Source organism: Eubalaena glacialis, chromosome 14, assembly GCF_028564815.1.
Source record: "Eubalaena glacialis isolate mEubGla1 chromosome 14, mEubGla1.1.hap2.+ XY, whole genome shotgun sequence".
NCBI classification, from domain to species: domain Eukaryota; kingdom Metazoa; phylum Chordata; class Mammalia; order Artiodactyla; family Balaenidae; genus Eubalaena; species Eubalaena glacialis.
Genome location: NC_083729.1, coordinates 63787446 through 63811950, shown reverse-complemented (window position 1 = coordinate 63811950; position 24505 = coordinate 63787446). Strand labels below are relative to the sequence as shown.

General features: G+C 52.5%; 1 protein-coding gene across 1 annotated transcript; it reads left to right on the top strand.

The window, feature by feature from the left end:
* Positions 1-22995, top strand: FBXO41 (F-box protein 41). The gene is made up of 13 exons (XM_061211288.1): positions 1-107; positions 13662-14692; positions 16216-16441; positions 16950-17023; positions 17291-17649; positions 18432-18673; positions 18914-19029; positions 19150-19302; positions 19468-19563; positions 20978-21096; positions 21255-21413; positions 22686-22801; positions 22933-22995. Exons 2-13 carry the CDS (start codon positions 13800-13802, stop codon positions 22993-22995), a joined length of 2616 nt encoding a protein of 871 aa, XP_061067271.1. The 5' UTR covers positions 1-107; positions 13662-13799.
* The last annotated feature ends 1510 nt before the right edge of the window (positions 22996-24505 follow it).

Genomic DNA, 24505 nt, shown 5'->3' with positions numbered 1-24505 from the left:
GATCCGAGGCCCCGAGGCGGCCCTGCATCTGGCCCGGGCACGCGGGGGCTGCCTCTGCACCCCCAGCCGAGGGCCGCGGGGCCTGGCCTCGTCGCGGGGTGGAGTAGGTAAGGGCGAGTCGCGGGCGTGCTGCGGGACCGCTCCTGGAGAGAAGGCAGGGAGGACCCCAGCCGCTGCCGCCTTCTCTTGCTTCTCTCCCACAGCCCTCTGGAGGCCGAAGAGGCTCCCGGACCGGGGCGGGGGAGGGGATTTGGGCAGGCCAGGCCAGGGCAGAGGCAAGGAAGGGGTTAATTTAAGGACTTACAATCAGAACGATTTGAGACCAGGCTTCCCATCCCCCCTCTCGCCAGTCGCTCCTCGAGCCAGGCTGGGGGGCGGGGCGGGCTCCAGATCCCACTGGGACTCTGGACCTTGGAGAGCCGGGGCCAGAGGGAGGGAGGAAGAAGAGCGCCCTCAAACCCCAGCCCTCTCCACCTGCTTCTGAAAAGGGGTGGGGGACGTGCTTGGTGTTGCGGCCTGGCTGGGCACTTGTGCGGGTGTCTGAGGGTGGGAGGGTTTGGGTGCCCCTGTGCACGTGTGCTAAGTCTGGATGGTCTGGAGGTGTGCATGTGTGTGCACGCATGTTTATGTCTCCTTATATCCCAGTGCCTCCACCGGTGACTGTGCCCACAGTGGTCTGGATGTGTGCTCCCCACTGCATTGCTTTGCATGTGAGTGTGTGCCACGGTGCCTGTGTGCACTTGCCACAGTCTGCCTGTGAGCAGGAGTGGGGCCTGCTCTCTCCTTAGGTTGAGTCTGCAGTGAAGGGCCCAGATGGTTTTCAGGGTGTGGGATCCAGGTGCTGGAGCCATGTGTGTGTGACCTTGGGGGGTGTGTGCATGCTTGCAGGAGCCTAAGAATGAGGGGGAGCTTAGAACAGAAAAGGCAGTGTCAGAGCTGCCAAGAAGCAGCGGACTGGACACAGTGACCCCTGTGGGTCTTCACCAGGCTATAGTGACTACTCTGGGAGCTACAGATGTTGGGCCACAGCCCCAGGTGTGGAGAGCCAGAGCCTCTGCCTTCTTGGGGGATTCAGGGGGCATTCCTTTATTCCCCAACCACAGGGACACCTCCAGCTGGCTCCCCATCCTTAAAATACCTCCTCCACCTGCTGGTAGATGTCTCCTGGAAGCACTGAGCTTAGAGTTTCATTTCTTTGGCCTGTAATGCCATCTACTAATATCCAAATCTTCCTCCCCCATTTCTGTAATTTCCACCTTCTCTGCTTTCCTGCGTGTGGATTTTATATGGAAAGGGGGAGAAAGAGCTGCCGGGCCCAGAAGGCCAGGTGGGAGGGAGAGAAGATGCCAGGGGCATGGTAGTGAGTTGGGGGCAAGGGGAATGAACATCGAAAACCAAACTCTGTGAAATTCTCAATTTTGCCTGATCTGAATTTAACAGAGAAAGAGACCGAGAGAGGGAGTTTGGTGATATCCACATACTTGTTTCTAGATTTAGGGAATATTTGTTTTTGGAATATTTGTAGTGGGAAAGGGGGTCATGGTTGTGGAAAGGTAATTGCCAACCTGCCTTTGAATTCCCTGGACTTTCCTACCTCTCTGGTAGCCCACCACACCCTTTATTCATTCATTCAACAAATACTTATTGAGTGCTACTATGGGCCAACCTATGAATATTATAGTATTGGTATGACATTCCACTCCGAACCAGAAGGAACATAGTACTGAAACTAAGAGCATGGTTTTTGAAGTCAGTCAAATAGTACTGGGTTCAAATCCCAGCTTGTCACTGTTTCAGTTATTCACTGGTGTATAACAAACCTCTCCAGCATACAGGGGCTTAAAACTACACTGATTTATTATTTATTATGGTCTGTGGGTTGGCTGTGACTGTGGGCTCACTTGCCCCTTCTCAGGTGCATACAGTTGAGAGAGACTGGCTGGAAAGGAACATCAAGATGGCCTTTCATCCTCCAGGGCCTTTCCACACATGGCATCTAATTACTCAGTAGTCTAGCTCAAGTTTTCTACATGGCAGCCAGATCCCAAGAGGAAGTATTCAAAGAGGATAAACTCTATGGATCTGCTTATCAAACCTCTGCCTGCATCAGGCTTTAATGTCCCATTGCCCAAAGTCACATGGCCAAGCTCTGAGTCAGTGTGGGAGAGGACCGCATAAGGGCAAGAATACTGGGAGGCATGGCTCATTGGGTGCCACCAAAGCAAGTTTGTTAAGTCACTTACTGGCCTTGGACCAGTGATTTGGGCACTCTGAGCCTCAATTTCCTCATCCTAAAATGGAGGTGATACTACGTACTTGGCAGCACTGTCGTGAGAGCTAAGTGAAAACCATGTTGTCTCACCAGAATAACTAGTAGGTCAATGTTCACTGCTTTGATTATTAGACTGCAAGCACCTTGAGAGCATTACTGTCTTAGTCATCTTTGTGTCCTCAGTGCCTGGCATGGGCCTTTGTGTTTGACATCTTTTTGTTGGGTGGATAAAATAGAATGAAGCAGACAAGTCCTAAGCCTTGGAGCTCTGCTAGAGCGACAGTGTTGAGAAGACACAGCAAGTTCTTACCTCCCAGTGGGTGACTTGCAGAGCTGGGGAAGCAAATGTTATTCAAGGTGATTCTCGGATTGATTTAATTGTAACCAAATTCACCCAGTTCCATGACGATGAGTGGTGGAAATCACTTTGGTTACATAAATCAATCAATTCATCCTCCATTATTCATTGTGATTCCTCTAAGAATATACTGAGGTCTACTGTGTGTGTGTGGAAGGTGTGAGGATGAGTCAGTTGCATTGCCCCTGCCCTCCAATGTATGTGAAGGGTAGGATCTGATGTGCAAACAGGTCCATGACCATCCAGTATGTGAAACTTGTTACCATGTGTGAAGAGCTATGGTGAGGAGTGATTCATGTTATGATGTGACTTGAGCTGGAGGAGGGGCTAGAAGGCTTCATGGAAAGGGTAGCATCTGAGCTGGGCCTGCAGAATTCACCGATTAGAGGAGGTAGTCCCAGGAAGAGGGACCAGCATGAGCCAAGACTCAAGGATATGACATCACATGGCACTTCTCAGTGAAGCTAAGCCCCATAGGGCTCACTAAGGATGCACATGGGAAGCGTAAGCTAGGGCTGACAAGGCTGAGTGGTGGTCAGATTCCAGTCAGCCTTGAGGGCAGGCAAGGGAGGGTGGACTTGAATTCTTGGAAGATGGCCTGCCTTCAGAGATGTTTTATAAGAAGAAGAGTGACATGACTGGATCTCTTTTTGAGGAAACCACGAGAATTCAAAGCTGGAGGAGTTAGAGACTCCAGTTAGAAACAGTATCAATGTCCAGATAAAAGAGGATAATAGGAAAAGGGCTATAGGAAAAGCAACAAATAGAGTCAAATATTTAGAAGATAGTGTTGACAAAAATCAGCAACTGATGAGATCTGAGGGGGACTTTGAGAATTCAGAGATGCGTTGGGGGTTGCACGCAGGGTGCCAAGTAGACAGTGAGCATGTTGGTCAAGATGGGAAACAGGAGGAAGAAGCAGGTTTCAAGGTGAGCATTGTGGTATCATGAGTTCACTATTGGTCATATTAAGCTCTCAGCCGCCTACATTGAAATATCATCCATTTCGTCTTCCCTACTTGCTGCTTCTAAGAAACACTTTTAAAAAAAGAATTGCTATAAATTACAGGTCTGAGGCATTGAGTTATCCATGCCTCAGGCTAGCGGAAGTGATGGTATAGATTAAAATTAGGTTTTCTTTAAGAAGCATTTAAATATGTTCAGGTGTCTTTCATTTTCAGTACTGTCTCTGATTCTCCCATGCAACCTCCTTCCCTTCACAGCTGAGCTTCCTGCGTCTACTCACTGTCTACTCACATCCTCACCTCACTCTCTTCTCAACCCACAGCAGCCAGGCTCATCAAAGTGGCCCTCTCTAAAGTCACTAGTGGACCTTTTCCACCTCTGCTCTGACCTGAGTTGTCAACTCCTGTTGTTTACACTGTTTTCTATACTCCTTCCCACTCCTTCCATCCATGACATCCTCTCTTCCCTAAGGTTTCCTGCCAGAATAACCATTTCTGCTGCTGGTTCTTAGGAACTTCTTGGTTCTTCTCCCTCCTCTGTCTCTCTGAGGGTCCACCTTTCCCCCCCTGCTCTCCTCTCTCTGCACCCTCTCCGTGGTCCTGTTCATCCACTTTTGTTTTTATGCTTAAATTGCCAAAACTGTATTTTCAGCTCCATATTGCATATTGCAAACTATGTACCAAATATCTCTATTTCCAAGGCCCACTGGAACCTCAAACTCATGGAATCTACAACCAAACTCACTCTCTCTCCCCCAAACCTGCCCTCATTCATTTTCCCTCCTTACTGAGCCTCATCCCCATCTACATAGAAGCTCAAACTCCAAACCTGAGCCTGAGCCTTGACGTCTCCCTTTCGTACCCACCGCAGTCATTCTGTCACCAAGCCTTCTCCCCTCTCCTTTCTTAATTGTTCCCAGATCCATCCTTCTCCCAATTTGCACTCCTGCTACCTTGGCTAACAATTTCCGTGTTGTGTTCCTGTACCCTTCTTCCTGACATTGGCCCTCTGTAGTCCATTCTCTAAACTACATCTGATTAAGCCCTTGCCATCCCTTCATTCCACAAACATTTACTGAGCACTTAGCGGGCACTGTTGTTAAGTGCCGGGGAAATAGCAGTGATCGAGAAAGACAATGTCTCTACCCTCATGGAGTTTACATTTTCCTCCCCTGTGAGAGGTATACTCTTTCTCAGTTCCTTGCCTTTGTACGTGCGCTTTCTGCTGCTCAGGATTGTTTCTTCCCCTCCCCAACCTTATAATTGCCCTTCCTCACCTGACAACTCTATTTTGCTCTTCAAGACTCAGCCTGCAGTGGAGGCTAACACAACATCGTAAAGCAACCATACTCCAATAAAAATTAATAATAAAGAAAGAGTCAGCCTAGATGCTACTACATCTAGGGGTTCCCCAACCCCCCCAGTTCCTCAAGCTAAGTGTAGAATTCTGTGCCAGTCTCTGGCATAACATTTATCTCATGACTACACCATCCAATCCCTTAGTCTGCCCCAGATCACAGGCTGCTTGAAGGCAAGGATTGGATCTTGTAGGTCTGTGTGTCCTCAACATCCCTAGCACAGCACCTGGTATAGTTCATGGCACAGAGCAGGTACTCAGTAAATGTACGTTGAATGAATTCATGTTGGAATAGTGTTTAGGAGAGAATTCTAGGTTTGAAATACAGATTTATAAGGGTATTAGTTAAGACTTTTGATTGCAAATGACAGAAATCCAACCCAACCCAAATTATTTTAAGCAAAAAAAGGATATGTACCAATTCATATAACTGGAAAAAAGAGGGATGAGTGGATCTTGGGCATAACTGTACGCAGGTTCTCAAAAGTGGGTGAAGGACTTCCCTGGTGGTGCAGTGGTTAAGACTCCACCTGCCAATGCAGGGGACACGGGTTCAAGCCCTGGTCTGGGAAGATCCCACATGCCACGAAGCAGCTAAGCCCGTGCGCCACAACTACTGAGCCTGTACTCTAGAGCCCGCGGGCCACAACTATTGAGCCCGCGTGCCACAACTACTGAAAACCTGCATGCCTAGAGCCTGTGCTCCGCAACAAGAGAAGCCATCGCAATGAGAAGCCCGTGCACTGCAACAAAGAGTAGCCCCTGCTCACTGCAACTAGAGAAAGCCCATGTGCCGCAACGAAGACCCAATGTAGCCAAATAAATAAATAAATAAATAAGAAAAATATTAAAAAAAAAAAAGTGGGTGAAGACTGTCTAACTCTTGACTCGGCTTCACTCTGAGTGTTGCCACATTTTCTCCCCACCAGTCATGGGTTTTCTCCATGTGATGGGTGGAGGTTGCAAAAGGCCATAGACAGCTTCATCATCCCTAGCATGTGATCCCAGAGAGTCAAGAGGACTCCTCAGTCTTTCATATAAATTCTCAGTGAAGGATTCAGTTGGCTCAGCCTGAGGAATCATTACGGCCAAGAAGATGGGGGTACAGTGATTGGTCAGGTCTGGGTCCACCCTACTGGGATTGGCAGCCCTGTCAGAACCACATGGAGTGGGGAGGGGCAGCTCACCAAAGAGAAGATGAGATGTTGCTATTACCAGAAGGTGAAGAAGACTTGCTGAGCAGATAAAAATAATAATGTTCACTGCAGGAACTCCCAGCGACTACGTGGTAGTGGAGGCCATGATAATGCAAGACTATCTGTGTTTCTGGCAGAGTCAACATGTGAAAATGTGACAGTAGACAGGAGCCAGAGAAGACACACATCTTGACATGGTTGGTCTTATTTGAGGAGATGAAACTCACACACTGGAAAGCCTTAAAAAAAAAAAAAAAAAAGCTAATGCTTCTGATTGAGTCTTCTACCCAAAGAAAACAACCTTGGGCTGGACTTAAAAAAAAGCAGACTTGGACTTCGCTAGTGGCTCAGTGGTTAAGAACCCCCCTGCCAATGCAGGGGACACAGGTTCCAGCCCTGGTCCGGGAAGATCCCACATGCCGCGGAGCAGCTAAGCCCGTGTGCCACAACTACTGAGCCTGCACTCTAGAGCCGCGAACCACAACTACTGAGCCTGCGTGCCACAACTACTGAAGCCCGTGTGCCTAGAGCCCGTGCTCCGCAACAAGAGAAGCCACCACAATGAGAAGCCCGCGCACCCCAACGAAGAGTGGCTCCCACTCGCCGCAACTAGAGAAAGCCCGCGCATAGCGACAAAGACCCAACGCAGCCAAAAACAAATAAATTAATAAATTTAAAAAAAATTAGGTATTAATAGTATTGACTGGGGACTGGAGTCCCTGGAATCCCCCTAGATTTAAAAAAAAAAAAAAAAGAAAGTAGACTTGAGATAGACGTCTGAGATGGGGGAAGGAGATAACAAGTTCTGAGGATGGCAAGGAGGCAGGGCCAGGCTGAAAAAGGAGGCAGGTCTTAGGTCTGCAGAGGTTGCTGATTTGGGGAGACTAGAATGCAAAGGAAAATCTCTGACTGTTCTGTCAAGGTGATCACAGTACAGGATTGTGATGGAATTTGAATAGACAACACTTCTATCTTGCCCATTCCTTCTCTCCCCTCCTCCCTCCATCACCTTCTTGCTTGCACTTAGGCAAAGCTTCATGCTCATGCTGAGGAGGTGGGTAGATCTAGGCAGAAATATTCCTAAGAATGATTCATAGTCATTCCTTAGCTCCAGCAGATGGAGGGAAACTGTGGGGTGGGCTGGCCTCAGGTGAAGAGCCACCTGGATCCCAGAAGCCCCTTCCTTCCTCTAGCTTGCACATCCACACTCAGGCCTATACCCCCACGCCTCCCCCTTCCCCTGCTCTTCTAGAAGCCTGGCTAGCAAGGTGCTGTGTAGGCAAGATTCCCCCACAGGAAGGACCAGCGCTTAGCTGAGATGGACAGGCATACACAGGCGCTCAGAAACCCGGCTGAACACGCATGAAGAATAACCCTGTTCCTGAACAGTTGTGTGCGTGTGAACCAAGTTCTCCTTGTAATATACACCTGGTCACTTTGCCAACTTCCTCAGTTTTATCTATAGCCATTAGTCTATTCAGGTTTTTAATTTCTTCTTGAGTCAATTTTGATAATTCATATTTTCCTAGAAAAGCATTCAGTTCATCCAGATTTTCAAAAATTTGGGCCAGGGGTTGTAACTGGTAGCATTTCAGTAATGTAAAAGAAATCTCTGTGTCAGTGGTTATATCCCTCTTTTCATTATAGTGTTATATATTTGTTTTCTTTCTTTTTCTCTTTGAATAGATTTGCCAGAGGGCTATTTATTTTGTTGGTCTTTTCAGAGAACCATCTTTTGGATTTACCCCTCAAGGCTACTGTTTGAGGGGTTTTTTTTCCTCTCTTTTTTTTTTTTAATTTTTATTGGAGTATAGTTGCTTTACGATATTGTGTTTCTTTTTTTAAACGTTTTTTTTAAATAAATTTATTTATTTTTGGCTGCATTGGGTCTGTTGCTGCGCGCAGGCTTTCTCTAGTTGTGGCGAGCGGGGGCTGCTCTTTGTTGCGGTGCACGGACTTCTCATTGAGGTGGCTTCTCTTGTTGCGGAGCACAGGCTCTAGGCGCGCGGGCTTCAGTAGTTGTGGCACGCAGGCTCAGTAGTTGTGGCTCGCGGGCTCTAGAGTACAGGCTCAGTAGTTGTGGCGCACGGGCTTAGTTGCTCCATGGCATGTGGGATCTTCCTGGACCAGGGCTCGAACCCGTGTCCCCTGCCTTGGCAGGCGGATTCTTAACCACTGCGCCACCAGGGAAGTCCCCAATATTGTGTTTCTACTGTACAGCAAAGTAAATCGACTATACGTATACATGTATCCCCTCTTTTTTTGGATTTCCTTCCCATTTAGCTCACCACAGAGCATTGAGTAGAGTTCCCTGAGCTATACAGTAGGTTCTCATTAGTTATCTATTTTATACATAGTATCAATAGTGTGTATATGTCAATTCCAATCTCCCAATTCATCCCACCCTCCCCTTTCCCCATTGGTATCCATACGTTTGTTGTGTATGTCTATGTCTCTATTTCTGCTTTGTAAATAAGATCGTCTATACCAACTTTTTCAGATTCTTGAGTGTTAATATACCTAAAAGATGGTGATGTTAGAACAGTGACTAATATTTAGTTTTTTAAAAGAAATTTAAGTCCCTATCTTATACATACTAATGTACTTTTAGATGAAATGATACAATAACTTGGATTTGCTCAAAATTATCCAGTGGTGGAGGTGGAGGAGGTGTGAAGCCGGAGAACAGTGTACAGATGAAAAAAACTGGCCACGAGTTGATAATTTCTGAAGCTAGATGATGGGTACATAGGAGTTCATCATCATATTCTCTCTATTTTGGAATATGTGTGAAAATCTCCATAACAAAAAAGTTGGGTTTTTTAAAATCCTTGTCTCACCTTGCATACCAAAAATTTCTAGATGGATGAAAAGTCCAGTGTATAAAGGAAACCACACAGCCTGAAATATTTGCATGCTACCAGTCATTGTCAGTTATAATATTATGGTTATTTGTTTAAAGCCCTTAATTTAAAAAACGTTCTGGACTTTTTAAAAAAGGGAGATCAGAAAGTACTAAAAGTTTATATAATCCTTGGATAGGGATGGACTTCCTAAGCATGACAACAAAATGAGAAATCCTAAAGATTTTACTGAAGGAAACTTTAAAGCTTTAGTATATCAATAAAGACTGTAAACAAAAGTAAAAGCTAATCAACACACTCGAGAAAAATATTTGTAGTATATAAATGACAAAAGATCAATATTATAAATAAGACTTCAAAAATCAACAAGAAAAGATGTATGTTCAGTATAAAAATGAGCAAAGTAGTACATAGTCAAGGCACCAAAGAGATATAAATGACTGATAAATTGTGAAAAAATGTCCAGCCATTAGTAATCAAAAAAATGCAAGTGAAACAGCCTGGACATTTTTCAAATTGGCAAGAGTACATCAAGGCCAAAGCATGAAGCTGTGGAGTTTGGCTGCAGCTGACAGGTGATCGGCATCATTGAAGGATCACGAGCAGGAGTTATCTCTAGTCAGAGGCATCTGGTGCCTTATATAGGATGGTAGAGAGCTGTAAGACCACTAGCAGTCCAGGGGTGGGGGGACCACAAAGCATGAGACGAGAACAGTTGCGTTGAGAGAATTCAAAGGAAAAATCAGCTGGTCTTGATGGCTAGCAGACAGCAAAATCAAGATGGCCAGGGCTGTGGGGTGCCTGGGAGGACAGTGGCACTGTTGAGGGAAACAGGGATGCTGGGGAGTGGGTCAGGGAAGTCCAAGGTTTGTTTTTTGACGCTGTGGGTCATTGTGGTAGTTTAGAGCCTCATTACTGGCAACCAATTCAAATGATTTAATCTCCAAAAAAATTTGCCGCCTCACACAATTGACAAGTCCTGGGTTAAAGTTTTTGGCACATCTGGATCTGGGTGCTCAAGGGATGTCATGAGGAGTCTTTTTCTTCTTCTTATCCAGAGGGAGGACAGAAAGGGCCACCAGCAGCTCCAGCCTCACACTCTGCCGGCTGAGCACAGGTCTAGAGTGGCTGTATTGGCCTGGCCTAGGAAACTCGCCCAGTACAGAGTGATAACTGTGACTGATGAACAGGCCAAGGTCACATGAGCTCCCCTGGAGCCTGGGGGTGGGGTCAGCCCTACCCAAACAACATCAACTCAGAGTGGGGGGGGGAACGGTTCTCCAAGGGAAAACTGGGGTGTCTACCTACAAAGGGGGACTGGAGTTGAACAGCAAAACCAATAAATGTCCACTACCTTCCACCTCTGTCCAAGATCTAGACAGATCCCCCTTCTCGTATAATTTAAAAATTTTCTCTGTTTATCATAATGCAACTGTCCCTCACAAAACTTAAAACACACTTGTCCCGCCTCCGGAAGGAGACGTTCCAAGTTCTCACCACTTACCATGCCCAGCCCCAATTCAAGATCTTATCTGTCGTGGTACTGAGCTAGCCCGTCATGGTCTTTCAATTTATGGCCAAACTACAATGATGGAAGAAAAATTGGATAACTGAAAGAACAAAACCCTCCCAGTTGAAGAGGGGAGGTGAGGGAGAACACTCAGGGGTCACAAGTCCATAGCCCAGTCCACATGCTTGACCAGTCGGCGTGGATGAGGTTCTCTGGCCCACCTATCGGCTGCTCTGGTTCTGCTGTCTCGGAGAGCATCCCTTATCCTTCATGCTCTGTGGCCATGTGCAAAAGGGGCTTTGAGGGGTCACCTCCCATTGGTGCAGGTTTGGGGGTGGGAAACTTTAGGGGCTGAGTAATCCCTGGCCTTTGTTTTCCAGGTTTGTGGGGTTTTCCTGGCAATACAATCCCTTTAATGATTAGAAAGCTCTCAGTCAGTTCGTATTCAGCCATCCCCAGAGCTATTAACCAAACTAGAGACCCATTGAAAGTTATAATTCTTGAATCAAGTCCCTGGTGATGGTGCTGGGGGAGGAGGAGGAGTTGTCTCTTAGCAACAGGGCTTGGTGCTCTGCCTGTCCCAGGAGCCCGTGGTTCTGTGGCTCTAGCTAGGCCTCTGCCGCAGGGCAATGCAAACTCCTAGTCTATGATGAGAGGCAGAGTTCGTTTGCCCCTTCTCCCTGAAGCTGCATCCCACTGGAAGGCTGCTTGTATTGGAAGCAACGGTTGCCTCTGTTGAGCTGGGAGGGCACAGCAGGAGGGGTTCAGGAGGGCCTGAGGAGTCAAGAGCCTATCAGGCCCCAGGTTTGTCTCCCTCTGTGTTTCCAGCCTGCCTGTCTTTGCTTGAGCTGACTTTAGCTAGAAGCAGAGAACTGGCTCTTAATTATCTGACTCTCAGCCATATTGAATTACTGGCCTCAGGCAGAAAGGGCCTCTCTGGGCAAAGGAGCATTTTCTTCCTTTCTGCTTTCAGATGGGCCCCTTTTAGCCAGAGTGTGTCTCTTTCTTGTTGGACATTTTTCTACAAGTCCGCTAAAGTTCCAGCCTTGGTAGGAACATCTGAGCTCTAGAGGCCGTGGGAGAGTTTAATCAGCTGCTTTGCTGCTGTGTAGCAGGCTTCACCAACTTCTGAGCAGGGGAAGCGGTACTGTCCCTCTTAGTTCAGCTAATTCCTTCTAAAATTTTTTCCCAAAAAATTTGACTTCTGATTCTAATTTCTGAGTTTGGAATTTTTTCTGGTGCAGATAACACAGACCCAACTCCAGCTGGCTAAAGCAAAAGGAATTGATTGGCTCACACAATTGAACAGACCAGGATCTCAAACAGTGTGAGGGATCTCTCTTTCTCCATCTCACTTCTACCTGTCTGTGTTGCCTTCATTCCCAGGTGGTTCCTCCCAAAGGAGGCAAAGATGGCCCTCACAGCTCTGGCCCTCCCCATCAGCTTTGAAACCTGAGCCCAAAGAGGATGCTTTCCCCAGTAATGCCAGAGAAGTCCCGGAGAAATGACTCATTGACTCAAGTTGGGTGATCTGTGCCCATCTCAGGACTCTGATTGGCCAGGCCTATATCACATTCTTACCCATGGAGCAAGGGTGAACCATCAACCGCCACCCAGACCACATGGACTGAGAAAGTGGGGAAGGAAGGATGGTTCCCCAAGGTCAAAGCAGGGTGCTGTTGCCAGGGGGACAACTGGGTGCTGGGCTGGCAAAGGGAACAGGCATCCACCCATACATCCATGTGGAAAGCCAGAAGGCAAACGGAACTCAAGAGTAGGTCAGGATGCAGAGGTAGAGCTGAGAGTCAAGGCTTAAAGATGTGAGTAAACCAGACTGTGGGAGTGAACCAGATAGAGGCAAAGGGGGCTTGAAGGCAGACCTCCAATCAGGAGATAGGAAGATTAGGAAGACAACAAGAAGAAAAGGTCAGAGAACCCAAACAGGGCAGCTTCACGGCAGCCTATGAACATGGAGCGGTCAGTAGTAGTATCCAAGGGACGAAGTAGGTGAGGACCCTTGATGACAACTACATTGTCTGATTAGCTGGTGGTCTGTGACTTGGAAGAGCACAGTGATAGCAGAGGTGGTTGAAGCCTGGTCACAGCCAGTTAGGAAGAGGAGGGCAGTGAAGAATAGGGTAGGGATCCCACAAGGCAGGGGAAGGGTGACCGGAGGCCAGAGATGAGGGGGGATGGGCAGCAGGCGTTCAGGGTGACCAGGAGTGGGATGCCAGGAAGGGTGGTGACTTGTGCCAGAAGGAACCTGGAGAAGACAAGTATCATGGCCCTTGAAGCAAAGGGCAGAGCAGGGATGGGAGGGAGTGGGACAGAAGCAGGAACGGGAACAGTGACATACATAGGTATCATCAGGTGAGGTGACATCTTGGTCACTGCAACATGGTACCAATAGTCCAGCTGGTCTAATGAGTGTGGTTTGCAAGACACGAAATAAGCATTTTTTTTTTGAGATGTAACAAGCCAGTACATATAGTACACTAATCGTAAGTGTACATATGTATAAACTGTATAACCTTACATATACACCTGTATAACCACCACTCATATCAAGATAGAGAACATTTTCAGCATTACATGAAGTTCCCTCCTGACCCTTCCCAGTCTGTATAGGCCCCAGGGGTAAACTCTATTCTGACTTCTATCATCATCAATTTAGTCTGTTCTTGAACTCCATATGTGTGGAATCCAGCACTATGCAATCTAGTCTGGCTTCTTTCATGCAGCATAATATTAAATGGATTCACCCATGTTGTTGTATGTACCAGTGGTTCCTTTTCTTATTGCTGGGTAACATCCCATTATGAATATAACACAATTTATCCATTCTACTGGTGATGGGCACTTCGGTTATGTCCAGGTTGTAACTATTATAAATAAAACTAATGCTTTTTTTTTTCTTTCTTAGAGAATTCTCATTCTTTCTCACTCTCATACATGCACAGCCCTCACACAGGTACTGGAGCAGGCCAGTCCCCTCTGGGAGGTCTGGCCATTGGTCTCCCCTCGCCTCTCTCTTCTGGGCACGTGTTTTCTGGGGAAGTCAATTTTGTCATGGGTGGGGGATATGGGTTGGAGGTGGGGACGGATACCACCCTCCTAAGGCTTGCTCCCTCTCTTCTAGCCTCCTTGCCCCTGGCCGCCAGCGCCCTGAGTCTGCCTGACCCCTCAGGGGGGCTCGCCCGCGGCCCCCCATGAGCGCTCCCGGCTGACCCGCAGGGCGGCCGCGGTGGAGCCCGGGCACAGCGGGTACGGCGGGACCATGGCCTCGCTGGACCTGCCCTACCGCTGCCCCCGCTGCGGGGAGCACAAGCGCTTCCGGAGCCTGTCGTCGCTGCGCGCGCACCTGGAGTACAGCCACACGTACGAGACGCTCTACATCCTCTCCAAGACCAACAGCATTTGCGACGGCGCCGCGGCGGCCGCGGCTGCCGCCGCCGCCGCCTCCGGTTTCCCTCTGGCGCCTGAGCCTGCCGCCCTGCTGGCCGTGCCAGGCGCCCGGCGCGAGGTCTTCGAGAGCACGTCCTTCCAGGGCAAGGAGCAGGCGGCCGGGCCGTCCTCCGCGGCGCCCCACCTGCTGCACCACCATCACCACCACGCACCCCTCGCCCACTTCCCTGGCGACCTGGTGCCCGCCAGCCTGCCCTGCGAGGAGCTGGCTGAGCCGGGCCTCGTGCCCGCCGCCGCCGCGCGCTACGCGCTCCGCGAGATCGAGATCCCGCTGGGGGAGCTATTCGCCCGCAAGTCCGTGGCCTCCTCGGCGTGCTCGACGCCGCCGCCCGGGCCTGGCCCCGGGCCCGCCTCTGCCTCGCCCGCGTCTCCCTCGCCCGCCGATGTGGCTTACGAAGAGGGCCTGGCTCGCCTCAAGATCCGCGCGCTGGAGAAGCTGGAGGTGGACCGACGGCTGGAGCGGCTGAGCGAGGAGGTGGAGCAGAAAATCGCGGGCCAGGTGGGCCGGCTTCAGGCCGAGCTGGAGCGCAAGGCGGCGGAGCTGGAGACTGCGCGGCAGGAGAGCGCGCGGCTGGGGCGCGAGAAGGAGGAGCTGGAGGAGCGCGCTTCCGAGCTCTCGCGCCAGGTGGACGTGAGCGTGGAGCTGCTGGCCTCGCTCAAGCAGGACCTGGTGCACAAGGAACAGGAGCTGAGCCGCAAGCAGCAGTGAGTGGCCCGAAGGGCCTTGTGGGTGGGTGTGTCCGCGAATGTTCCTGAGTAGGTGACCACGCGTGTCACTGTGCCGCCGCCACCACCGTGGGTGTGGCTATGTATGTGGCCAAATTATATGGGATCGGTGGCCACTAGCATGTAAAGGTGGTGCGCGTGTGGCCAAGAGTGTCATGAAGGTGTGTGTTTAGGACTCTGAGTCCATGGCAGTGTGACCGCGTGTGTAAAGACGGTTTCTCTTCCTTTTCTATCCTCCTACCAAGGCCAGTTCCTGATTGTGACACCAGATCGTCTTCCCTTTTGCCTACTCAAAGACATGGCTCAATTCTCCCCTCTCCCTTTGCCCCCGTCAGGTTTTCCCTATCTACTGTATCATTACTAAAAACATACAGACATACGGTCCTTTCTCCACTCTGCCTAACCCTATCTCCCCCTTAAGCTACCGCCCCTTCTCTCCTCCTTACAGAAAAACTCCTTGAAAATATTGTTTCTACTCCTCGTCTTCAATTTCTTTCCCCACTTTCTCTCTTGAACCCACTCTGATCAGTTGTCCACCTTCATCACTATCCTCCATGTCATAAATGACCTTCATGTTACCGAGGCCAAGTCATCATCTTACTTGGCCCATTGGCAGCATTTGACACAGCTGATCCTTGAAACACCTCTTTAACTTGGTTTCTAAGACACTCTCCTTGGAATTACCGTCTCTCTTTCTATTGGCTTCTTTTCAGTCTTCTTTGCTGGCTTCTCCTCATTCCTCTGGTCTTTCAGTGTAGAATTATGAAGTACACAGATGTTATTTATTCGTCCCCATTGTGATATAAGCTCCATGGGGGGCAGGAATTTTTCTCTGCTTTGTTCACTGCTGGACACCCCAACACCTAGAATGGTGCCTGGCACCTAGAGGGTGCCTGTAAATGGTGAATGGATGCATGAACAACTGTGAATGCACTCGAGAGTAAATACTCACATGACTCTTAAGTGTACTGTGTGTCCGTGCAACTCCTGCAGGTTGATGCAACTATAAGTGTGCTTTTCTGAATCTGAGAATGTTTCTGAAAGTGTGTGTGTTTGAATGTGTTGGTAGGACTGTGCCTCAGACTGTGTGCCTGTGAATGAACGGGATATGAGTACATGTACATGAGCGTGGGGGGCTGTCTGCTGGGCTATGTGGACTGTAAGTGTGTGCCCGTGAGTGTTTCTGGAGGGAGGAGATGGCTGTGTGTTACTGAGCACGCCTGTGAGTATCTCTGTGGGGAGCAGGGTGTCTGGTTGTGTGTTTAGGGCTGGGTTGGTGGGGTGTGTGTGTATGACTCGGAGCGTGCGCTTGCGTTTCTGTGTGTGCCGTTGTGTTGTGTGGGGCAGTGTTCCTGGGTGTGTTCTGTGTGTGCCCACGTGACCACGAGCAGACACTGCGGCCAGCTGTGCCCGTGTCTCTCCCTGCCGCTCAGGGTCTCCTCCGGAGGGTGGGTGGGCAGCCAGGCCAAGGCACTGGGGTAAAGAGACTGCTCCGGGCCCAGGGAGGTGGTGCAGATTGACCAGTTCCTGAAGGAGACGGCGGCGCGGGAGGCCAGCGCCAAGCTGCGGCTGCAGCAGTTCATCGAGGAGCTCCTCGAGCGGGCCGACCGCGCCGAGCGGCAGCTGCAGGTCATCAGCAGCAGCTGTGGCAGCACTCCCAGTGCCAGCCTGGGCCGCGGAGGTGGGGGAAGTGGTGCTGGGCCCAGTACCCGGGGCCCAGGCAGGACGGTGAGTGCCCACCTGCCTTCCCTCCTCCACCTGCACACCTGACCCCCTACAACCATGCCTCATACATGGCCTGACAACCCCCCGCCCCACGATGTTCCGTGCTTCCTTCTTTGGCTCTTCCCCATGAGCAGATTCCAGGCCTGAAGTTGGGGTCCAGGAATAGGGGAGCCCCTCTGACAGCAGAAGTGCCAGCCCTGAGGCTGTAGTGAGATACCATCCAGCAACCCCAGTCCTCAGGCAGGGGTTTGCCTCTGCCCATCCCTGCAAATGAGAGCCCAGGAGCCACAAGCCGGGGTCTGGGGTGCTTGGTGGGCGTGGGGAGGGGGCTGGTGAGCCTGCCTCTCTGGGCTGTCTATCTGTCTACTTGTCCATCTTTCCCAACTGTTCTCCTTCTTCTCTCTTCTCCACCCCCCCTTCTCTCCATCTTGTACCCTGTTTCTCCTGTTCCTTCTCATCCTCTGGCCTCCTCTGCCCCCCTGCCCTTCCCTCCCTCTCTGGGGGCCCACAGCGAGAACACCACGCGGGCCTGGTCATGCCTAGCACATACGCGGTGTCACGGCATGGCTCCTCTCCCAGCACAGGGTAAGCCGCGGGCCTGGCCCGCCCCACACAGCCCACCCTCCCCCTGGAAAGATCCACTGGCCCGCTGGCTGGCTGGCCCATCTGGGTCGTGGCTTCTCCTCCTCTCCCCATCCTCCTCGGGTCACCTCTGTCTGGCTTTCCACACTCAGAGGGGACTCTTGGAAAGTAAGGTGGGTGGGTTGCCCTTGGCCAGTGGTGGGGTGGCATGGGGAGTTCAGGCAGGCCTAGGACCCCTTGCTCCTCACCATCTGGTCCACCCTACCCCAGGGCCTGCAGTCGCATCCCAGCTGCATCCCAGAGCTCAGGCTGCTATGACAGTGACAGTCTGGAGCTGCCCCGGCCAGAAGAGGGGGCCCCTGAGGACAGTGGCCCCGGGGGCTTGGGCACACGGGTCCAGGCTGCCAACGGCGGCTTGGAGCGGGCCCAGCCCCCTCGCAGCTCAGGCCTGCGGCGCCAGGCCATCCAGAACTGGCAGCGCAGACCTCGCCGACACAGCACGGAGGGGGAGGAAGGTGACGTCTCGGATGTGGGCTCCCGAACCACCGAGTCAGAGGCTGAGGGCCCCTCGGATGCCCCCCGCCCTGGGCCTGCTATGGCTGGGCCGTTGAGCAGCTGCCGGCTCTCTGGTGAGTCTTGGGAGGGGGACTGAGAGGCCAGTCTTTCCATGGTGCCAGGCGCTCTCAGGGGACACAGGGCCGAGGCAGTAAATCTCCTGGGCTCCTGCACCGCCTTTCGCCTTGCCCCAGACTTCCCACAATGAGAATGACAAACTCCCTCCCACGCAAGGCCCAGCAAGTTTGGAGCAGGAGCTGCTGGGACAGGGCGCTGCTGTAGCACGGGGGCACTCAGGTTGGGTATTGCACAAGGATGCCACAGCTCAAGGGGTCCCTTCACATGACGTTCACAGGAGAGGAGTTGAGTGTTCAAACTGAAGCCTGGGGACAGCAGGGCGAACCCTCTCCTGTATCCACACAAAGCCATGTGCATACGTGAGTGGGTCGGGGTCAGGAGGCTGGAGAGTTCGGGTCAGGGTGCATGGCTGTGCCCCGGTCACTGCTCTGGGCAACCTCTCACCTGCATTCTGTTCACAGATGCAGGGTTTCTATCCAAGCCCCTTCCTTCTCCAGCCTTGACTTAGTCACCTCATCTAGGGGATGACTTTGGACTATGTGATGATATACGACCTTAAAAAGAAAGTTCCCTTGAGGAAGGGCCACCTTTTTCTAATTTGCAAAACTAGGAATGAGGGTGATGCAGAGGAGGGGGAAGCAGAGGCCCTTTGTCCCTCCTCCCAAGTTGCTGGTCCTCTGGCATGGTTCTGCCATGCCCATTCCTCCTGCAGCTCCTACCCTACCCCAGCTCCCCACCCATACCCCACACTGACCTTTGACCCCGTGATATTGTGCAGCCCGCCCTGAGGGAGGCAGTGGGCGGGGTCGGCGAGCCGAGAGGGGCAGCCCCTCACGCTCCAATGAGGTCATCAGCCCGGAGATCCTCAAGATGCGAGCCGCCCTGTTCTGCATCTTCACCTACCTGGACACGCGCACACTGCTACATGCCGCCGAGGTCTGCCGGGACTGGCGCTTTGTGGCCCGCCACCCTGCCGTCTGGACACGGGTGCTGCTTGAGAACGCCCGCGTCTGTTCCAAGGTGCCTGTCCCTGCCTGCCGCCCTGCCCTCCCAATCACCCTTGCTGTGAACCCTCCTTTTCCCTGGCAGAGTCTGCCCCGCAAGGTCTGGTCCTCGCAGCCTTTTACAGCATCCCAGCTCCAACCTGACTCCCCGAAATGCTCTCGTGAGGCCTCCTATCCTGGGGCTGGTCCACTTCCAGCCAACCAAACCCAGATCCCCTCATCCCCTCATCCCCAGGTAACCCCTCTCTCCCTGCAGTTCTTGGCAATGCTGGCTCAGTGGTGCACCCAGGCCCACTCGCTGACACTGCAGAACCTGAAGCCCCGGCAGCGGGGCAAGAAGGAGAGCAAAGAAGAGTATGCCCGGAGTACCCGGTGAGGCCACGGTGGGTGGGTGGGGGTTGCTTCTGAGCTGCAGACCCAGAGTGATGTTGGGATGCTTCCCAGAGGAGGAGCTGGCCACAAACAGTGCCCTGACCTCTCGGCTATCCCCAGGGGCTGTCTGGAAGCAGGGCTAGAGTCTCTGCTGAAGGCGGCTGGGGGGAATCTGCTGATCCTGCGCATCTCCCACTGTCCCAACATCCTCACTGACCGTTCGCTCTGGCTGGCCAGCTGCTACTGCCGCGCCCTGCAGGCTGTCACCTACAGGTGGGTCCACACTGCAAGAAGCAAGGCCTCGGGCCCCAGGGATCCCTGGGCTCTGCATATCCTTCCCCCAGGGCTCTCAGGCAAAGGGACCCAAGAGCTCTGTGGCCCAAGGGAAAGGAGCAGAGGCCACCAGAGTTGGTGGCCCCAGCTTTGTCTTTTCAACAGAAGCGCCACAGACCCGGTGGGCCATGAGGTCATTTGGGCCCTGGGCGCAGGCTGCAGAGAGATTGTCTCCCTCCAGGTGGCGCCACTTCACCCCTGGTGAGCCCAGGCAGGGGTGGGGAAGGGCAGGGTTGGGGCTGGGTGTGGGGCTGAGGACTGAGCAGATCTGGGCCCATTCCATATGCAGTTTGGGGTGACAGATTGACATTCATCAGTCTGTGTCTTTAGGCAACAGGAGCAGGGCTTCAGAATCAGACTTGGGATCATGTCCTGGCCGGCTAGCAGTGTGACTTTGGGCTACCCGGTCGTGCCTTAGTTTCTCAACTGTAAAGTGAAGGGGGTATTAGATCTGTTGATCTTATTAGGACTATAGCTGGCTCAAATGAGATGTGTGCATAATGGCTGCAGAGGCCACCGTGGGCTATTTCCCACACTAGCTGGAAATAGCCAGGTTTGTTTGGCACATGAAAGGCAGTTCAGGGAGGTCATTGTATAATGTACAAAAGAGCTGGTTTTCCAAGAATCCAGGGTGTGAGATCATTCATTGCTTTACTTGGAATTCCTCAAACATACCAGGCTTTTTCACTCCCTGCGCCTGCCCTGCAAGCCCCTCTCCACATGACACCTCCTTCCGGGTCCCCCAGTGTCCTGTCACTAACACCCTGGTAGAATTTGTCACTGCTCCCCTGTCTCCATTCCTCTTGCGCCTTGTCCTGGCCCCTGCTGTAGTTCATTTTGCAATAATTTCTCTATATTTCAGTCTACACCAGACTCATGTTTCTCAGGGCAGAGGCTGTGAATGTCCATTTCTGTATCCCTGGTACTGAGCACGTGGCAGATGCTGGGCGATTGTTAAGTGATGAAGTGTTCAGGGAAGGAGCAAGTGTGGTATGAGTGGTGGGCAGGGCCCAGTGAGCAATGAGTGTGGAAAGGAAGGTTTGGGCCAAGGTCAGAAGGCCTTGCCTAAGGGGTTTTAGATGTTTGCATTTTGTCTAGAAAGCACTGGGAAGCCACTGGGGGACTTTAGATCTTAAAAAACGGGATTACATCAGACTAGGAATGTTCTGTGTCATCCCCCCAACTGCCCACCTCTTGGAGGCAGGGACCATGTCTCTATATCACCACTGTGTCCCCAGGGCCCAGCTCAATTGTTCTTGGTCATGACAGGCACTTGAGAAGCTTTTGTTGAATGAATGAGTGAAAGGATATGGGAGTGAGGGGCTGGCTGTCAGCAGCCACTGGATGAACTGGCAGGGAGACCAGTTGTATGATCAGATGAATATGGATGGTGGTCTGAACTGTGGGTTGAAGAGTTATGCAGGAATCAGAATCTGCAGGTCTTGGCAGAAGGTGAGGGAGGAGGAGTCAGGGAAGATCCCAGGTTTCTGACTTGAACAGCTGGGTGGTTGGTGGGGCCTCGCCTTTGAGAGGCAGGTCCTGACAGAGAAGCAGGCTTAGGGTATCATGCAGCCAGGGGCTTCCCTGACAGCCCTCCCTCCACCCTGTTCTCCAGCCAGCAGCCCACGCGCTTCAGTAACCGCTGCCTACAGATGATCGGTCGCTGTTGGCCCCACCTCCGGGCCCTGGGCGTCGGGGGTGCCGGCTGTGGGGTGCAGGGCCTGGCATCACTCGGTGAGTCTTTCCTTGGGACTGGGGTAGGGGGTGATGGGAAGCAGGCGTGGATGCAACACTGAAATCCCAGAGGGACTCGGGGCTGCAGCCTGGGTGGTGGCAGGAGGTGACCTGGGGTGTTTGTCAGCAGGACCTTGCCCCTTCTTCCCTCTTCCTAGCGAGAAACTGCATGCGACTGCAGGTCCTGGAGCTGGACCACGTGTCGGAGATCACCCAAGAGGTGGCGGCTGAGGTCTGCCGGGAAGGCCTGAAGGGACTGGAGATGTTGGTGCTCACGGCCACCCCTGTCACCCCCAAGGCCCTGCTGCATTTCAACAGTGAGTGATGGGGAGCGTGGGGTGGGGTCCCACTGTTGCCTCTTACCATGTCTTGTCAGCAAGTAGCATAACCGACTCCCTCTCGCTCCTAGTCAGCAAACACCAGCACTGGGGTCAGATTGACCAGCGTTCTAGTCCTGGCTTTGCCACCAGTGCCTTCTGAGGCCAGTGTGGCATTTGAGGCCTGCCAGCATCTGACCCAAATGGTTCAGTTCAGTGGATATGTATTGCCTTGTGCTCTGTCCACGTTGGAGGCAGGAGCTGTTCAGCACCATCCACCATCTACCCCCACACGAGCCTCCAGCCAAGGGCAAAGGCAGAACAGATGGGTTCTGGAACTGGCTGACCTAGGTCTCAGTTCTGGCTCTACTGATTATTAGCTGTGTGACTTTGGGCAAATTACTGTACTTCTCTTGTGTTCTGTATCCCCATCTTTTAAGCTGACTTCTAAACCGAATGAGTGGGAGGATTAATGAGATAATGTGTGTGAGCCCCCTAGAACACTTCTCAGGGGGCTCACACACACGCCTCCGCTGGCCCCTGCCTCCCTCCAGCCCCCACTCCCCTCCCAGTCATTCCTCCACCTTCATTAAGGACACAGGGGCCCAGCTGGGGCTGCACACGCCCAAGGGTAGACCATCATCTGGGACCATTTGGCCCCTGGCAGGACCTCACGTCCTGAGCACTGAAGGTTCCTCGACCTTCTTGTCATCTCCAGGATCCTCTTCTTCCCCCACTTCAGCCTCAGGGCCCCACCCTGGACTGACCACCAGAACTAACTGCTTGGCCTCCAAAATCATAACCTTTAGAATCCTCTCAGCCTCCTGACCTTCTTGCTCCTCCTCCCCTGACCTCATGGCAACGTCCAGTCCCTTAAGCCCTCTGCTCCCCGCTTATTTGTTCCCTGCCTCCCCACCTCCAGTGCTCCAGCCGAGATCCGTCAGCCTAACCTCAGCCACTCCGTCCTTGTAACTCATTTCCACATGCCCAGACCAGAGCACAGCGGTCCCCTCTGCCAGGGAAGGTGCTAGAGCCCCTGCGCAGCTGGCTGTTGTCCACTCGTCCTCCCAGAGTCCCCCACAGCCACTGCTCTTTGACCTCACCCTCCACCTTCTCCCCTTGCCCAGTTGAGCCCGGGGCAGCATGGATCTGCTGCCAGTGCCTGGCACACGACTGTCTCTCAGAGGGTTCTGATTCTGTTAATTAGTAAGAGGAGGGAAGACAGCCCCATTGCCCAGATCAGACATGGGCCCCCACCTTACCTTTTCCCAGGCATCTGCCGGAACCTCAAGTCCATTGTGGTCCAGGTTGGGATTGCCGATTATTTCAAAGAGCCCAGCAGCCCTGAGGCCCAGAAGCTGTTTGAGGACATGGTGACAAAACTCCAGGTGAGCAGCTGTCTCTGAGGCTGCTCAAGACCCCCAGTGGCATCCCTAGGTTGGGGTTGGTGACCTGGGTGTTTGAAGGGAGGGCTCCACCTGTCTGCCCTGAGGGGAACTAACGCAGGTTTGGTCTGCAGGCCCTACGGCGGAGGCCCGGCTTCTCTAAGATCCTGCACATCAAGGTGGAAGGCGGCTGCTAACCCGGGTGGGGGGCGGCAGGGCCCCTGCCAGCCCCACACCAGGGCACTCTCTTTGGACCTCCAGAGGGACCCTGATTTGTACTAGACCTTTGGAGGCCTAGTGTTATCCCTGGCTTCTGGGGAGGGGTTGTCAGTCTCCTGTCCTGCTGGGACAGTGGAGCAACAGGCCTGACCCTGAGCACTGCCTCTCCAGGGCAGGGGCTTGGACAGCTGTCCCCCAACTCCCACCCCAACCCAAGCTGGAGCAGCCTTCTGGGCCCAGTCAGCGAAGAGCTGAGTCCCACCAGCACTTGGTGTCATCGCCCTGAGGATCTGCAATAACCACCAGTGGCGCCTCGGCCGCTCGGGCTGCTGGGGCAGGCCTCCCCTTTGTGAGGCCCAGCCTCCTGGTCGGGAGCCTCTGTTAAGCTCCAGGCCAGTGGGTTGCTCCACAAGGCAGCTCAGACTTGGCAAGGAGGGCTCTTCTCTTCCCCCTGCCCTGTTCCAGCCTTCTGTGGGGCACCCCCTCCAGGCAGCCCGCCGGGGCTCTGGGTCCGTGTTTTCCAGGGATAACCCTAGCGGTCTGGGGATGTGGCCAGCCAAAAGTGAGAGGTAGGGGTGCAGCGAGGTAATGGGGTGGGCGTGGAAGGGCAAGACGTTCGTTCAGAACTTCTCCCCAGGACATCGAGACCACCCCTCCCAAGGTAGAGAAAACTTCGAGTTTTAATTGCTGTAGAAAAGACAAGATCCCTCCCAGCCACCACATACCCACGACACACCAGAACTAAATTCAGAGCTAAAAGGTGCATGTTTCTATAACTTCCACCAATCCCGAGCCTCTGGGAAACGGTGTCTGTCAGCAGCGAGAAGCAGTTCCTGTCCTCAAGGAATGTACTTCTAATCCGGGTGCTTGGGCAGGAATCTGATGGTCTTTGGGTCCCCAAGGATACGTGAGAGGGAATCACTAGGCTGCCCTCTGTGCTAGGGCCTGGAGGAGTCCGGAAGGAGGGTGGTTTAGTTTGCTTCCTCGTCTGGCTAGCTTGCTTGAAGATGTGGCTTTGGTAGGGAGCCAGACCCATGGGGCCAAGAATGAGGAAGAGCCCCCCCTCATTGGACTTTTCCCCCTCCTCAATCTCCACTGGCCCCACAGGCTGAGGGCTGTGTTGGGGGTCTTCTGCCGGGGCAGTGCTGGGACCTGAGCCATAACCAATGGCTTAAAATGCAAATGGGGGCTTTCACCGACCCTTGCACGGTTCCCAGAGGGCTAGCTCCTGGCACTATGGCTCTAAAGACTCAGGTCTCCCCAGTTCCGCCTCTCAGGACTCCCACAGTGGCGCAAAGGCCGTGGGTCCTGCCAACCTTCATTTGGAAAGTTCTTTCAAACATTGATCTAGGTCCATCTTAGGGTTTCCTTCTCTCCTGTTACAGGGTGGGCTCTCAGTCCTAATCATTAGGCCACTGGTTCTGGCTGGGGCTGGGCTCCTCTAGTTTCTCAATCCTTTCCAGGAACCCAACTTTCTGCCGCAACCTG

Bases quoted from the DNA above. Each gene is read 5' to 3' on its own strand.
- FBXO41 (XM_061211288.1), top strand. From the start codon at position 13,800: ATGGCCTCGCTGGACCTGCCCTACCGCTGCCCCCGCTGCGGGGAGCAC. The intron at 14,693-16,215 runs GTGAGTGGCCCG...CTCCGGGCCCAG, and splicing joins GAGCTGAGCCGCAAGCAGCA to GGAGGTGGTGCAGATTGACC. The intron at 17,650-18,431 runs GTGAGTCTTGGG...GATATTGTGCAG, and splicing joins GAGCAGCTGCCGGCTCTCTG to CCCGCCCTGAGGGAGGCAGT.